The following is a 13,640-nucleotide window of genomic DNA, read 5'->3' on the forward strand; positions in this document are numbered from 1 at the left end:
TGTGTGTGTGTGTGTGTGTTTGACCTTGTTCCTTGACTTTGACTTTGACCTTCAAATGCTGCCGTCCAATCAGCAGCGGGCACAGAGCTGGACTCTGCTTCCTCAACTCCTGCCCCACTTCTGACTCTGTAAGAGTCATCAGCGCCCCCTGCTGGTGACCACAGGAAACCGCATCATACCTCCCAGAACGAACAGGTAGTGTTGATTCTTCTTCTTCTCTCTGAACCAGCAGAGGAGGGGCCTCACCTCCACAGGTAAGCATGATGAGATGTGTTTCAGGTGTTCTGCTGTCTGCGTGTGCTCAGCAGGTGAATCTGGCCCTGTAAGAAAAGGCTGTGGCATCATCGTCATCACCCCCTCTGCCTCCGTTTGTTTTCTCAGTGAGCTGCGCCATCTGCTGGCAGAAACACATAACTGCAAGTCAGAGTTCCAATAAAACGATGCTTTTAGGTGGGCTCGCATATTTATTCAGCTTCGTGATGTAACCCCGCAGAGGAGGTTTTGTCTCTGGCTGGAACTGAACCAGCAACCTTTGTGCTCTTTAAGTAAGTGAAGCCGCTCCCCAGTTCAAAGTAACCAACTCACATGTTCTTCATGTATTTCTGCTTTTATATTTGATGTTTTTTCCTTTTCTTTCACATTTCTTACTTTATATCACACATTTCTGTTTTTATTTGACATGTTTTAACTTTTCATGTTTTTATCCTGCTGCACAGTCTTTCTTTTTTTAAAATCCTCTCATTTCCTTTTCCTGGACTCTTATGTAACAAGTGTATTCCATGTGTACAAAAGACGGCCTGCTGCTCGTTAACGGTTTTCTCGGTCATTCTGAGATCCTGTTTCTGATTTTTACTCCTCTAAAGTTAAAATGTTGAAGTCACTCATTAAAATGATGGAATATTAAAAACGACAAATCTGATTGTTAATCTCAAAAACTTGATTGGTTGGTTCTTTGTTAGTTTATTAGTTAGTTTTGTGTTTGTTTGATTGGTTGTCTGGTCCTTTTTATAATATTCAAATCTGTATAATAATCATTTGCCAAGTCTTGTAACTTTTACAACCTTTTCTAAATTTTACTTTTGTCTGTTTGTTTTTTCACACACACACACACACACACACACACACACACACACACACACACACACACACACACACACACACATATACTAAAGCTCCCTCTTTCCCTTCTGTCTGTCTGTCTCACACTTTCACCTTTATGTCCGTTCTCAGACATCTTGCACAGGTATCTGTGGAAGTTTCTGCAGCGAACATCTGCTGACTGGTGAGTTTCAGCTTGTATCTGTTGACTTTATTGATAATGTAGTCGACATGTCAGAGGAGCTGTGTGACCTCCTGCTCTCACTTCCTCTTTTCCTCCTTCTTCCTCTCTTTCAGACACCAGTCGACCTCAAACAGCTCCTCTAAACAGCATTTATCTTCTTGACAGTTCATTGTCGTCTTCTGTCCTTGTTTTTATCTGCCTTTGTTCTGCTTTCTCCCTGTTTGTCCTTCTGTTTGTCTCTTTTTTCCCTCAGATTTCAGATCTGCTGACAGACAATAAAACCCTGAGCTAGTCGTGATGACTCAGACGGAGGTGAGAGACGGTGACTGTCCTCTGGGAGACGAACGGGCCTCCAATCAAAAATCATGTGTCATCATTTCATCTGGTGAAATCACATAAAACGATTATATCTGTAAAGTAATAAATAAAATACTTCAGGTTTATCTGGTGGCCACAGTTTGTGAGCTACAAGCTACATGACAACAATAAAATGCACTTTTGTTTGCAGTGTATTTGATCCTTTGATCTCCAGTTTTTAATGTTCTTGATTTTTTTGTCTCTTCATGAAAGAATATTTCTGTTCTTTTCATCCTGTTTCATAGCTTTGTGTCAAACATTTCTGCGCCTATTACCTCATAATATTTACAACATTACAAGTTCTGCCGACCCTAAAATATCACAACTGAACTTAGTTTGGAAAGCTTTTTTCTCAGATCAGTGTCACGTTTACGTCTTAAAGTAAATTCGTTCTGGTCCATATAACCAGCACATCATGTCCAGCTTATTGAAGATCATGTTATCGTCCCATTTTCCAGCAAATCTGCAGGAACTTAGTGATGCTGTCACATCAGTGTGGACCAAAACAAAATCTCTGCTCAGCAACTTTGTGAATCTCAGAGACAACAAACTAAACCAGAGAAGGAGCAGAGGGTCCGAGCCGGTGCTAGCAGGGTGTAGCTGGTGGAGCGAGTGAGGACGATGCCACCACGCTGCTCCACCTACATGCTGTGACATCTTCCACAGCATGTCCTGGTTCTGCAGGAGGTTTCTTCCTGTTAAAAAGGAGTTTTTCCTTCCCACTGTGGCCAAAGTGCTCACAGAGGGTCATATGATTGTTGGGTTTTCTCTGTGTGTTATTGTACGACCTACTGTACAATATGTTGTTGTTATTTGGTGCTGTATAAACAAAAAGCTTGGTCACATTCGACGGCGGCCTGCTGTAAGGTTTCATCCTGTATCATAACATAAAGATTTTCCTGATTTTCATCAGCCTCCACAAAATCTGAGCTTCTGTGTTTATGAACATCTGCAGACATCCGAACTGAATCTGCCTGACAGGTTTTAAAAATGATGTTTTTGGGAGCTTATTTTATTTTAAACAGGAGGTTAAAAACAGTCTGAAGGTTTAAACTCAGAGTTAATCATATCTGAGCTTTTCTGCTTATTCTAGTGTCAGGCACCAAACAGGAAGTGGCTGATTAGACCAATCAGGAGCAGCGTGTCATGTCAGGGCAACCTGATCAGAGTCAGAGGAAACAGATTTATGGAAGCTGCATGACTTTCTGTTTTTAACATTAGAGCATAAACGTCTGCAGCACGGTGGGAACGGCTGCAACATGAGTGCAGAGCAGGGTTTGTTGGTTAAGGTGCTGAAACCAGCTGATGGGAGGTCAGCAGTCTTCAGCAGCATCACACTGACTGTTGCACATTACACACAACACATTTTAAAACAGGTGGATTTTTAAAAACAAACATTTAAAACAGCAAGAAATAAAGACACAAACTCAAAGCCGGCACAGTTCACGTCTGAGCCACACAGCGACCAACAAAAGTCACCAATGTGAACATAAACCTCTGTCCTCATGGTGCAGTGTATTACATTATGTTGAGGGTCACTCCCTGCAGACAGTAACTCACTACATTACGTTTGTCACATAATTAACAGTTAACAGTATAAACCTGAGGCACACGCGATCTTTGTGTTAGTGTTTGTACAACTACACAGAGAAAAGATGAAAACCTGCCCAAAGAGACTTTAAAGCGAGTCTACTTCAGAAATGGAGGCTGCTCGTCACTGCGTTTGAAGCTCAGTCTGCCTGTCTGGGCTAGCTTTGCCTTAGCATGCTAGCCCAGACTGTAGCCGACGTGAAAGTGCAGATGACCGAAGAACCTCCAGAACCCAAGTACTGACATCATTGTACCTGTACTATGGTCACTGCAGCAGATCTTACATTCACATAAATACAGCCTCAGATTATTGCACCGTGTGTTTATCATTTAACAAACACTGCAGCCTGTGAAAACCATCCTTACTGCTTCAACAGGAATGAAGTATCACCCAAGTGCTGGTGTTCGAATGCACTTGATCATCATCAGTGTGAGCATCTCAGTGAAAGCAGATGTTTTCACAGTGTGTATGTGTGGAGCTTTCAGGTCTGTCATCCTACGAACGCTGCAAACCTCAACGAGGTGAAGCAACGCCGTGAAGACTCGACCAGAAAACAAAGAAAAAATTGAACTAGAATTTTATTGATTTCATATACTTTAACCATAGGATTCAATCACGTTAGCAGTTTTGTTTCTGTTGGGTTTAAGATGGTTCATTCAGTTTGTGCTGCAACTAAAATCTGAGAATTTCTAATGGAAGTTTTGAATGGAGCCAGAGGTCAGCGTGACCTCCGCCCACTCTGGCCGCTACGACATGATCGGGTGGGTCAAGGCCACCTCCTGGGTCATGAGCTGTTCAGTGCGAGTCCTCAGAAGTGACGGGAAACCCAGTGTGTGTGAGTGAAAAGAGGAAGTGTGTGTGGATATAAAGTGATGCTGAAGTCGACTCGATCAGCACCTGATCAGAGACGCAGCAGGACGAGCTCCTCTTCATCAGAGCGGTGAGTGAAGCTCGAGCAGAGGTTGTACCTGCTCCCGCTGCACTGACTTATTTACTTACAGTGTAAATAATAATTATTCATATTTTACATTGGAAATCATTCTTACATTATATTGTTATTATTCGTTTTTCTATTTACATTGTAAATAATTGTCGTCTTTCTTTTTAAGTAACAGAAAGATACATAAGAATATATTAAACAATACGATGCTATAAACTCCGTGTTTATTTCATTCCTGGACTTTTGCTCTCTTTTTCTTTGACCAATCACCCCAGTGTAACCTTTGACCTTTGACAACCATGACTGGTCCAACCGCTGAAACCCAGAAGGGGCGCTACGCCAAGCCGGTAGCCTCACAACAAAATTATCAGTTCATTTTGAATTTAACCAAAAACGAGTGATTGCCTGACTTTTTTTCCTCCAGCTGCCGACCTCCAACCTGTCATATTCAGATGTTGTTCCAGAATTTGAACCTTTTGAAGGCGTTGCTGAATCTGAGGTCACGCCCAGAGCATTTGCACCTGGTGGAGGTGAGACCCGCTTGCGTCACCTGTCTCTGGGGACCGTCTACAGCGCACCTGCTCATTTCCAGCCCTGTTGTTTTACGTTAGCACCTCCTTTATCGTGTGGCGGGCCTTGCATTGTCTTGTTGTTGAGTACTCTGCAACACTCTGAAGCGAGGAGCTGTCATGGCTGCCAGTCGATGACCAGCGTCCTCTGCTTTGTCCCCGCCCCCTCAGTGTTGCTGGAGGCACTGAAAATCAACATGTGTCAGGACGTCAACAAGCCGAAGCACTACACCACCGACTACTACATGCAGAACCTGGTGGTGCGCCGTGGTCAGGAGTTCGTCATGCAGGTGACCTTCAACCGCCCGCTGGCTCCGGAGGACGACTTCCACATCGAGTTTACGATTGGTGAGTTTGAATTCTGGGCTTCGATACTCTTCATGTGCCGTAGAGCTTTTAAGGCCTCAAACTTCGTCTGTCCAGTGCTCTCAGATGTTTTTAAGGACACGCTGCACACCACGCTGAGATATGCAATGTTTTCACTGGAAGTCACCTCGTTGGTGCAAAAATACTATTTAACATCAAACTCTGTTATCGTTGGTATTTTTCATAGAGTAAAATAACGAAATTGAAACAAATGTTTGCAAGAGGCTACTGATGCAGTTTAAAATTCCCTTAATTTTTAAACATTTGGTGTCTTTTTACGCTTGCATGATTCGTATGCTTGTTGTGAGACCCCCCTGCCATATTTCAGAGAATCCTCAAAGACCAGTGTGGCTTTGGTTTTGGTATTGTTGGGATTATAGTTTGCCTTAAATTGTATGATGGGAGCTTATCCGTCCTTTTCCAGTTTGGTGAACAGTGAACTGTTTGAGGTTTCCTCCCCACCTGCTCTACCTACCTGAGCATTAACAGCGATCAGGAACTTGTAACCCGGACACCTGCAGATCAGTCCAATCGAGGGATTTTGTTCACACACAGTTTTTAGTATCTCAGGTCATTTTTTCTCATTTTGTTCCTCTGCCTGGTCTGAGTGTTGCTAATTAACATTTTCCTCTAAACTGACACATGTGTGTGTGTGTCGGGGGGGGGGGGGGGGGTGCTCCCTCATTAAGCAATTAGCTGATGAAGAGACGCTCGTTAACAGTCGCCCACTGAGCAATCAGACGGCCGTCAGTTCATTAAGCAGCTTCACATTCGTTTGGCTGCTTAATTAGTACACAGCTCTCCCCACGGCCCGGCCATTAGGAAACACTCCATGTTAAACACACAACTGCAGAGCTGACAGATGTTCACACACATCTGGCCTCAAATACACGAACTGAAGTCTTTAAAATATAAAAATGTAACCTGTTTGACCAGGATTTTATGTATTTTTATGTGTTTACTTTTATTGATGTAAGGTAGAAATAACCAACTCCTAAAAATGTGTTTTTAATAATGGATTGCATTTATATAGCGCTTTTCAAGGCACCCAAAGCGCCTTACAAAGCCACTATTCATTCACTCTCACATTCACACACTGGTGGAGGCAGCTACAGTTGTAGCCACAGCTGCCCTGGGGCAGACTGACAGAAGCCAGGCTGCCATATCGCGCCATCGGCCCCTCTGACCACCACCAGTAGGCGGCAGGTGAAGTGTCTTGCCCAAGGACACAACGACCGAGACTGTCTGAGCCGGGGCTCGAACCGGCAACCTTCCGATTACAAGACGAACTCCCAACTCTTGAGCCACGATCGCCCCAACGTTGTAACGTAAAAACATCCCATTGCATTTTTCTTATTACAATGAGAAATGATGCCACGCCTCTCTTTGGAAATGATTTTTTCACCTGGATAAATAAAGAATTAAAAAATAAATCTTCCATCAGGCTCCGATCCTTCGCCCAATAAGGGCTCCCTGGTGATGGTGACCTTCGGTAACCGTGGCAGCAGTTCGTGGTCAGGCCGGATTCTGCAATCTCAGGGTACATCTGTGATGTTCGGCATCACACCAGATGCCGCCGCCATTGTGGGGAAGTTTCAGGTGTACGTGGCCATCTCCACTGGCATGGGCATGCAGCGCACCAAGAGGGACCCCACCACTGACCTGTACCTGCTCTTCAACGCCTGGTGTCCAGGTACCATTTCCTCTGCGCTTACTGCCCCCTGCTGGTAGAGTAAAAGTAAAATCATGATCAGAATCAGTGCAGCTTCATCTGCACCTCAGTCTGCCAAAGATAAATGACATACATTTTTCATTGCATAATTTTTCATACATCTCATAGTTACACAAAAGTGACCCTTTATAATAATATCAAAGGTGTGAAATATCTGTCATAGCTCTTCCAGAGTTTGTCAGACGTCCATCATACTTCTGACAAATGTGTCAACGTTTTCAACCAATTGATTCACCTCATCAGGCAAAAACATATCTCAGATCCCACTGTTCGCACTGATGACCTTGTTTACGTTTATAATTTATCGTCAAGCCTGTCACGATGATCACTGATCCATTACTTGAGAAAGCAAACTCTCCCTCTGCTTTAAAATGCCCTTTAGTTAAACCACAAATATACTGATTACAGACAAATATCCAACCTCCCGTAATATTTGTACAAATGTAGTGGTTTCTTAAAGAAAGATGGAAACAGTGGTAACTACAGTCTGGTTATAGAACATTTTAGAGACTGAATGAGGCCTTCAATACGACAGATCATAAAATCCACATTCACCAGCAGGAACAGTGGGTTGTTGATCATCTGTGGAGATTGGGGATCAGTGAGGTTTCTGTGGAGTTCCACAAAGCAGGCGTCTTGATCCGGTACATTTCTTCTTATCCATGCCGCTGCTTAGAAACCTTATAAGACAGCTCAGCATTTGTTACCATAGTTATGCAGATGACACACCGTTGTATTTTTCTGTGGATCTAGATGATAATGAACTCTAGGTCTCTGTGTTTGACTGACAGTTACAAATGGATATCACGATGCCTTTGTAGCCAAATGAAAGTTCTTACAGCAAAGCGTTTCTGTTTGCAGACGATCACGTGTTTCTTCCTAATGAAGCAGAAAGACAGGAGTACGTCCTGAATGATGAAGGGGTGATCTACCAGGGTTCATCTAGCTCTGTGGTAGACCGTCCATGGACATTTGGGCAGGTAAGTACAAATACTTGATCACATAAAAACAATAAAGTAATTTATTGATTAATTTATCAGCTTATAATTAATTAAAATGCACTCTTTGCAGTTTGAGCGCGGCATTTTGGACGCCTGTATCTTCGTCCTGGATGCGTCTCAGATGCCAATCTACGACCGGGGCAACGTTGTCAAGCTGGTCAGGGTGGGATCTGCCATGGTGAGAATACAGAGCCTGAGTACTGATTAACTGTGTCACCACAGTCATAGCAATGGGAAAACGACCTCAAGTTAGCTATTTGCACTTTTTCAAAGATTAAAATGCAGTTTCACCCTATCTACTAGATTTAAGGTGCACTTACAGGACAAATAAGTCAATGTTTGACCAAACACTAAAAGAAATAGGGTGAAATATTCAATCTAATGTCTTGATTTTAAGACTTTGTCGTTGCCTTGATGCAAGCAGGTTCTGGGTTTCAACGGGGTTTTGTTTTCCCCTTGCCTGGTGGGTTTTCTCTGGGTCCCCTGCTCCAGTCTCATACCAGTACATTAAGCTCTTATACTGCACAAGGTCAAGAAGAACAAATGGGTTTAGGCAGGTCAGGTGGGATTTTCACCACATGCTAAACAAGCATATTGTTACCTTTCAAATCAGGTCGGTTCCTTTTGTTTTGGCCCAACATAAACAGAACTGAACCTAAAGAAGTCACTGGTGAACGTGATAGATTGTACAAGACCGGCTGCTGTAGGGTACAACTGCTCAATGAAAGGTGCAGCAGCAGGACCTTGTGGGGTACCACACCAGAGATGAGAGGTTGAATTCCTTAAAAAAGAGAAGTCAGTTATTTTTTGCTGACCTTTGACCTGCCCGCTCCTGCAGATGAACTCTCAGGATGATAACGGTGTGATGGTTGGGAACTGGAGCAATGACTATTCCATGGGCAAACCCCCGACGTCTTGGACTGGCAGCACCAAAATCCTGCTGCAGTACGCCAACACCGGAGTCCCGGTCTGTTTCGCTCAGTGCTGGGTGTACGCTGGAGTCTTCAACACCTGTAAGCATGTGCTCTGTTTACTTCATCCCGCCTCACCTCCTCAGAATCAGCTGACTTTTAACTGCAGTAACTTCAGCATAAAATGTTACCTTCATTCTGTGAGTACTTTCAGACTTACAGGCCCTCAAACTACATAGGGTTAGGAACATATTGGGTACTTTTTACTTACTTTTCCAGTAATTTTATAAGCTTCATAACTTCATAGGTTCAGGAGCTTTCAAACGTTACATTTCAGGGCTGAAAAACACATTTAAATACTATTAAAAAATGCAAGCAAATCAATTTTACAATTGCTCCAAGAAAACGATTTTTAAAAGAAAGACAATAAACATTAGAGGAACACTCAGTAATTTTTTAATGTAATTTAAAAAGAAAATGATTCTTAGAGGAAGCTAAATATGCATTCTTATGAACTGATAAGCAATATTTTAAAAATATATAGGAACAAGTTACTCCATCATATTTAAATAGAGGAGCCGAGGAGAACATCTCCCTTCTGACTTTACATATATATAGTGTGCCAAAGGCAGAGGAGAGGTGAAGTTGTTCACATCATCTGAGAGTCCCGTTTATCAAAGAAGCAAAAATGCAAATGACGAGAACAACGCCACCGACATCGCAATGAAATTTCATTCATTTCTTCGACTGAAGTCAGGGCTCTAAAAACAAAAACATGCATAAACATGCTCATTTATTCCTGATATTATCACAATTATCACAAAATTGAACATGTGACCCTCCCGTCTCCAGATAGCTGACAAGTGCCGGCTAAACAACTACAGCTAGCTATAAGCTAAAATTATGCTAGCTAGCGTTAGGCTCAAGCATCCTAACAATCACACTTTCCTTCGATAAACAGTTTGATAAAATTAACAGTTTTTATGAGAGTTTATTCACTAAGTATTGGAGTCCAACAAATTTGCATCCACTTCAAACGAAGTTTAATTAAAGTTTGACTAACAGGAGCTAACAGAGGCTAACAGAGGCTAACAGTGCCAAAAATGGTGGCGCTTACCAACAACTCACCTCACTATTGTTGTCATCTGTCAGTGAGATTCAGTGACTGAGGTTAACACTGGACCTACAGCCTTCCACAGATTGGGAAAAACTCCAGGGCGGATCCAGTTCAAACAATAGTAGAAACACTGGGGAACAGTCTAATTGTGATGTTTCTGGTTGCTCCTGGCTGACTAAAACATGTTTGTCCTATAGCAGCAACTGTTGCTTGGATTACACACTTCTTTTGTGAGGAGTAAGAAAACCAAACTCAGCGTACCGATATGCAGCAGTGAAATTTTTTACACGCTCTACCTTTTAAATGTTTTCATCATATGAGATGGGCAGCTGTTTGCCCATCTCAGAAAAGTTATTATTTGTTATTTGGAACAAAAACTCTCAGAGAGACCCAACATGACTACAGTGACCACATAACACCTTCATAAAAAGACTCAAACTAAGTGAACTGTCATGCATGTGTAATTACACATGCTGATGATGATTTATTTTCATAAGTGTTTGGCTCATTACATTTTAGAGTTTACTTGTACTGATCTACTGTACAAAGATATTGATTATGCAACCATTTTATTAGTCTGCACCACAGATCAAATTAGGCTGTGGCTCATTCAAGGCACTGATTGAAATTCTGCAGGAACAAAAACCTGAATAAACAATGTAGCTTTTATATATTTCACATCCTTGCAGTCCTCAGATGCCTTGGCATCCCAGCAAGGGTCATCACCAACTACAATTCAGCTCATGACAACACGGGCAACCTGAAGACTGACCTCCTCTTCAATGCTGATGGCACCCCAGACAGACGCAACACCAGGGACTCCATCTGGTACCGTATCATAATTACAATGTTCCTGTGAGCTTGGTTTGGGAAAGACTTCAGTGCTGGACACCTTTTCCCATGTGTTTGAACTCGAGACCAGCGTTGGGAGTGCACTAGCTACACTGCCTCTCTCTGCAGGAACTACCACTGCTGGAACGAGGTGATGATTAAGCGTCCTGATTTGCCGCCCGGGCTGGAAGGATGGCAGGTGGTTGACTCCACGCCTCAGGAGACCAGTGACGGTGAGACAAACAGATGCGCGCACAGATTAAGAAACAACAGTTAAACAATGAGCTAACAGGTCTGTGCTTGTTCGTAGGCTTTTTCCGCTGTGGTCCAGCACCGGTCATTGCCATTAAGGAGGGTCACGTGTGTTACCCGTTTGACTGCGGCTTTGTGTTCGCTGAGGTTAGCGAAGCATAAAAACCAATGGGACAATATCCGATCAGCACAGAGTTTCACAATATCTTGAAATCGTTTCCTCCAGGTGAACAGTGACGTGGTCTACCTGAAGAGAGATAAGTACGGGAATCTGACTCCCTTCAGAGTGGACAAGACGTACGTTGGAGAGAAAATTTTAACCAAAGCTGTGGGCTCACAACAACAGAACAACATCACAAACACCTACAAGTACCCTGAAGGTAACAATCACAGGGCATCAAACCCAACAAGCAAACACAATTATAAATAAACTTTTCAGTTTATTAATAAACTGAATCAGCTTTGATGTTTGTGCTTTTTTATTACAGGAAGTGCAGAAGATGAGGCGACCATGGCCCGGGCGGAAGGGTTCGGCTGTGAGAGGGATCACAGTGATGTGCCTGAGGATGACCTGTCTGTCACCGTCATCGTGGAGCCGGTAACACACCTGTCTGCTACCTTCACATTCAAATTGTGCACTTGTAGAGCACAGTTCACTTTATTAGGAACACCCCGCTAATATTGGGTGGGACCCTGTTTGCCCTCAGAGTCTCTAATTATTCATGCAAGGTGCTGGAAAGGTGGTCCATCACACAGTTGCAGCACATCTGATACATCCCAAAATTGCTCCGTTACACATCTGTTTACTGTGGAGACCATTTAAGTACGATGACAGTGCATGCCACGTGAACGAGGAGCCTTTCTACCAAGGAAGGATCTCCACATTCTGCTTTACTTTGTCACTGCTCTTGTTTAAGTCTTAAATAAATGCTTTCAGCCTGAGCCAAAATCGAGGCATTTAAAAGCATAGAAGTCCTGAGGAGACCCAGAACGCATGTGGCTCACTTGGCTCTCTCTTCATCTGCAGTGTGTTATAGGTCAGGATGTGCAGCTGGTAGCGACCTTCAAGAACCAGGGTAAAGTCCTCAGAAACGTGACGGCTCACCTGGACTGTGACATCATCTTCTACACTGGAGTTGTGGCCAGTCACTTCAAAGACATCACCTTCGATGTGACTGTGCTGCCCTACCAGAGTGAGCTCCACCAGAATCTTGTTGTTTTAAAGTCTGAAGATTTGGTGATGAACGTTTTAGCATTTCTCTCTGTTTTACAGGTTATAGTGTGCCGTTTAAGATCCCAGCTTATGAGTACCAGACCCAGCTGAGCTCTCAGACCTGCCTGCGCTTCATTGTGAGCGGACAGTCTGATAACCTGCATGTGCTTGACTTAAAGGTGCTGGAGCTGCAGACCCCGGACCTCAAAGTGACGGTAAGGCGCACAAAGGCCTAATACATGGCGAGGTTTCTTTCATCAGTCAATTATTTAGAACTGTTAAATATCTCCAACAAAGCATCCAGAAAGTTGGCTTTAAAAGGGGGAGGAGCTAAAAGGATGTACTGAAGGGCTGCAGCGAGGCCCGTGATAAGACACTGTGATGCATGTAAAGCTGCTCTAGTAGAGTCCAGGAATGAGAATGTGGATCTGGAAATTAGCAGAAGGGGTCCGCTTATATTTGTATGTTTTTCTGTGACAGACTGTGCTGGACACACTTTGTACAGTGACTGTAACTTTGGACTCTTCCTCTAGTTGAACGGGGAGCCTCTGCTGAACCAGGAGATGGGTGTCAAAGTTGAGTTCACCAACAACTTCGGCTTTCCTCTGCGTGGCGTCAATCTATCCCTCGAGGGAGCTGGGCTCATAGGTCCAAAGTCTAAATACTACAGGTAAACACGCCTCGGATGCTGTGTGCACTGACAGCGGGATGTTCTGTGTGTTGAACACTTTACTCTGTGTGGTTTTCAGAGAGATTCCTCCTCAGGCTACCATCACCTGGCAGGAGACATTCATCCCTTGGCTGCCTGGACTGCGTCGGATCACGGCGTTGATGGACTGCCAGGAAGTCCGTCAGGTAACCAGCACAACCTGACCTGTAGATTCTCGCCATTAAAACCAGAACGGCTCCAGTTTCCTCCACCCGCCCTCTTACTTCCTTGAAATTGTTAAGTGTGGTTACAGGTTGGTGTCCTCAGAATATCCTCTCAGAGCCTCCAGAGGGCGCCGAGACGCAGTGTTTTATTTTGGTTCAACACATAAAAGACTGATTTGGACCATCAAACACAAGCACTCTGCTACTGCGTGCTGATTGGTCGGATAAGCACTTGAGACGACAGATGTTAGTTAAACCATGCCACGGGGATTTTATTTACCATAATTCTTTCATTTTTTATTTAGCAATTAATCTTATTAGGCATCTGAACGCAGTTTATTTGTTTTTTATTTAAAATATTATCAACAAACTAATTATAAGCAGGATTCAAACAGCTACAGTAAAACTACAGACTACAAACTTATAAACAGCCGCTCAAAGTAAAACAATGCAAAAAACTCAATCTTAGATGTTAGAATCATAGTGAACTCATATTATTTAGCATTTTGTTAGGTTTTGATTATATTTAAGATAAGATAAGATACAACTTTATTAATCCCTCGGGTGGGTCCTCTGGGACATTCGGTTTCCAAAAAAGCACAGCA

The 13,640-nt window shown here is 43.2% G+C and overlaps 1 protein-coding gene across 1 annotated transcript in view; it reads left to right on the forward strand.

The window, feature by feature from the left end:
• The first annotated feature begins 4,469 nt into the window (after positions 1 to 4,469).
• Positions 4,470 to 13,640, forward strand: part of LOC102192870 (coagulation factor XIII A chain-like) — an 18,938-nt gene continuing 9,767 nt past the window's right edge. Inside the window, exons 1-16 of the mRNA XM_005752529.1 lie at positions 4,470 to 4,517; positions 4,595 to 4,700; positions 4,911 to 5,087; positions 6,550 to 6,798; positions 7,699 to 7,817; positions 7,909 to 8,016; positions 8,677 to 8,851; positions 10,556 to 10,694; positions 10,827 to 10,930; positions 11,008 to 11,096; positions 11,176 to 11,329; positions 11,438 to 11,547; positions 11,977 to 12,142; positions 12,223 to 12,377; positions 12,696 to 12,832; positions 12,912 to 13,017. Of these exons, the coding sequence (XP_005752586.1) occupies positions 4,470 to 4,517; positions 4,595 to 4,700; positions 4,911 to 5,087; positions 6,550 to 6,798; positions 7,699 to 7,817; positions 7,909 to 8,016; positions 8,677 to 8,851; positions 10,556 to 10,694; positions 10,827 to 10,930; positions 11,008 to 11,096; positions 11,176 to 11,329; positions 11,438 to 11,547; positions 11,977 to 12,142; positions 12,223 to 12,377; positions 12,696 to 12,832; positions 12,912 to 13,017 (2,142 nt within the window). The remainder of the gene's footprint in view (positions 4,518 to 4,594; positions 4,701 to 4,910; positions 5,088 to 6,549; positions 6,799 to 7,698; positions 7,818 to 7,908; positions 8,017 to 8,676; positions 8,852 to 10,555; positions 10,695 to 10,826; positions 10,931 to 11,007; positions 11,097 to 11,175; positions 11,330 to 11,437; positions 11,548 to 11,976; positions 12,143 to 12,222; positions 12,378 to 12,695; positions 12,833 to 12,911; positions 13,018 to 13,640) is intronic.

Source organism: Pundamilia nyererei, unplaced genomic scaffold (genome assembly GCF_000239375.1).
Source record: "Pundamilia nyererei isolate P.nyererei 1_Seehausen unplaced genomic scaffold, PunNye1.0 scaffold00364, whole genome shotgun sequence".
NCBI lineage: Eukaryota > Metazoa > Chordata > Actinopteri > Cichliformes > Cichlidae > Pundamilia > Pundamilia nyererei.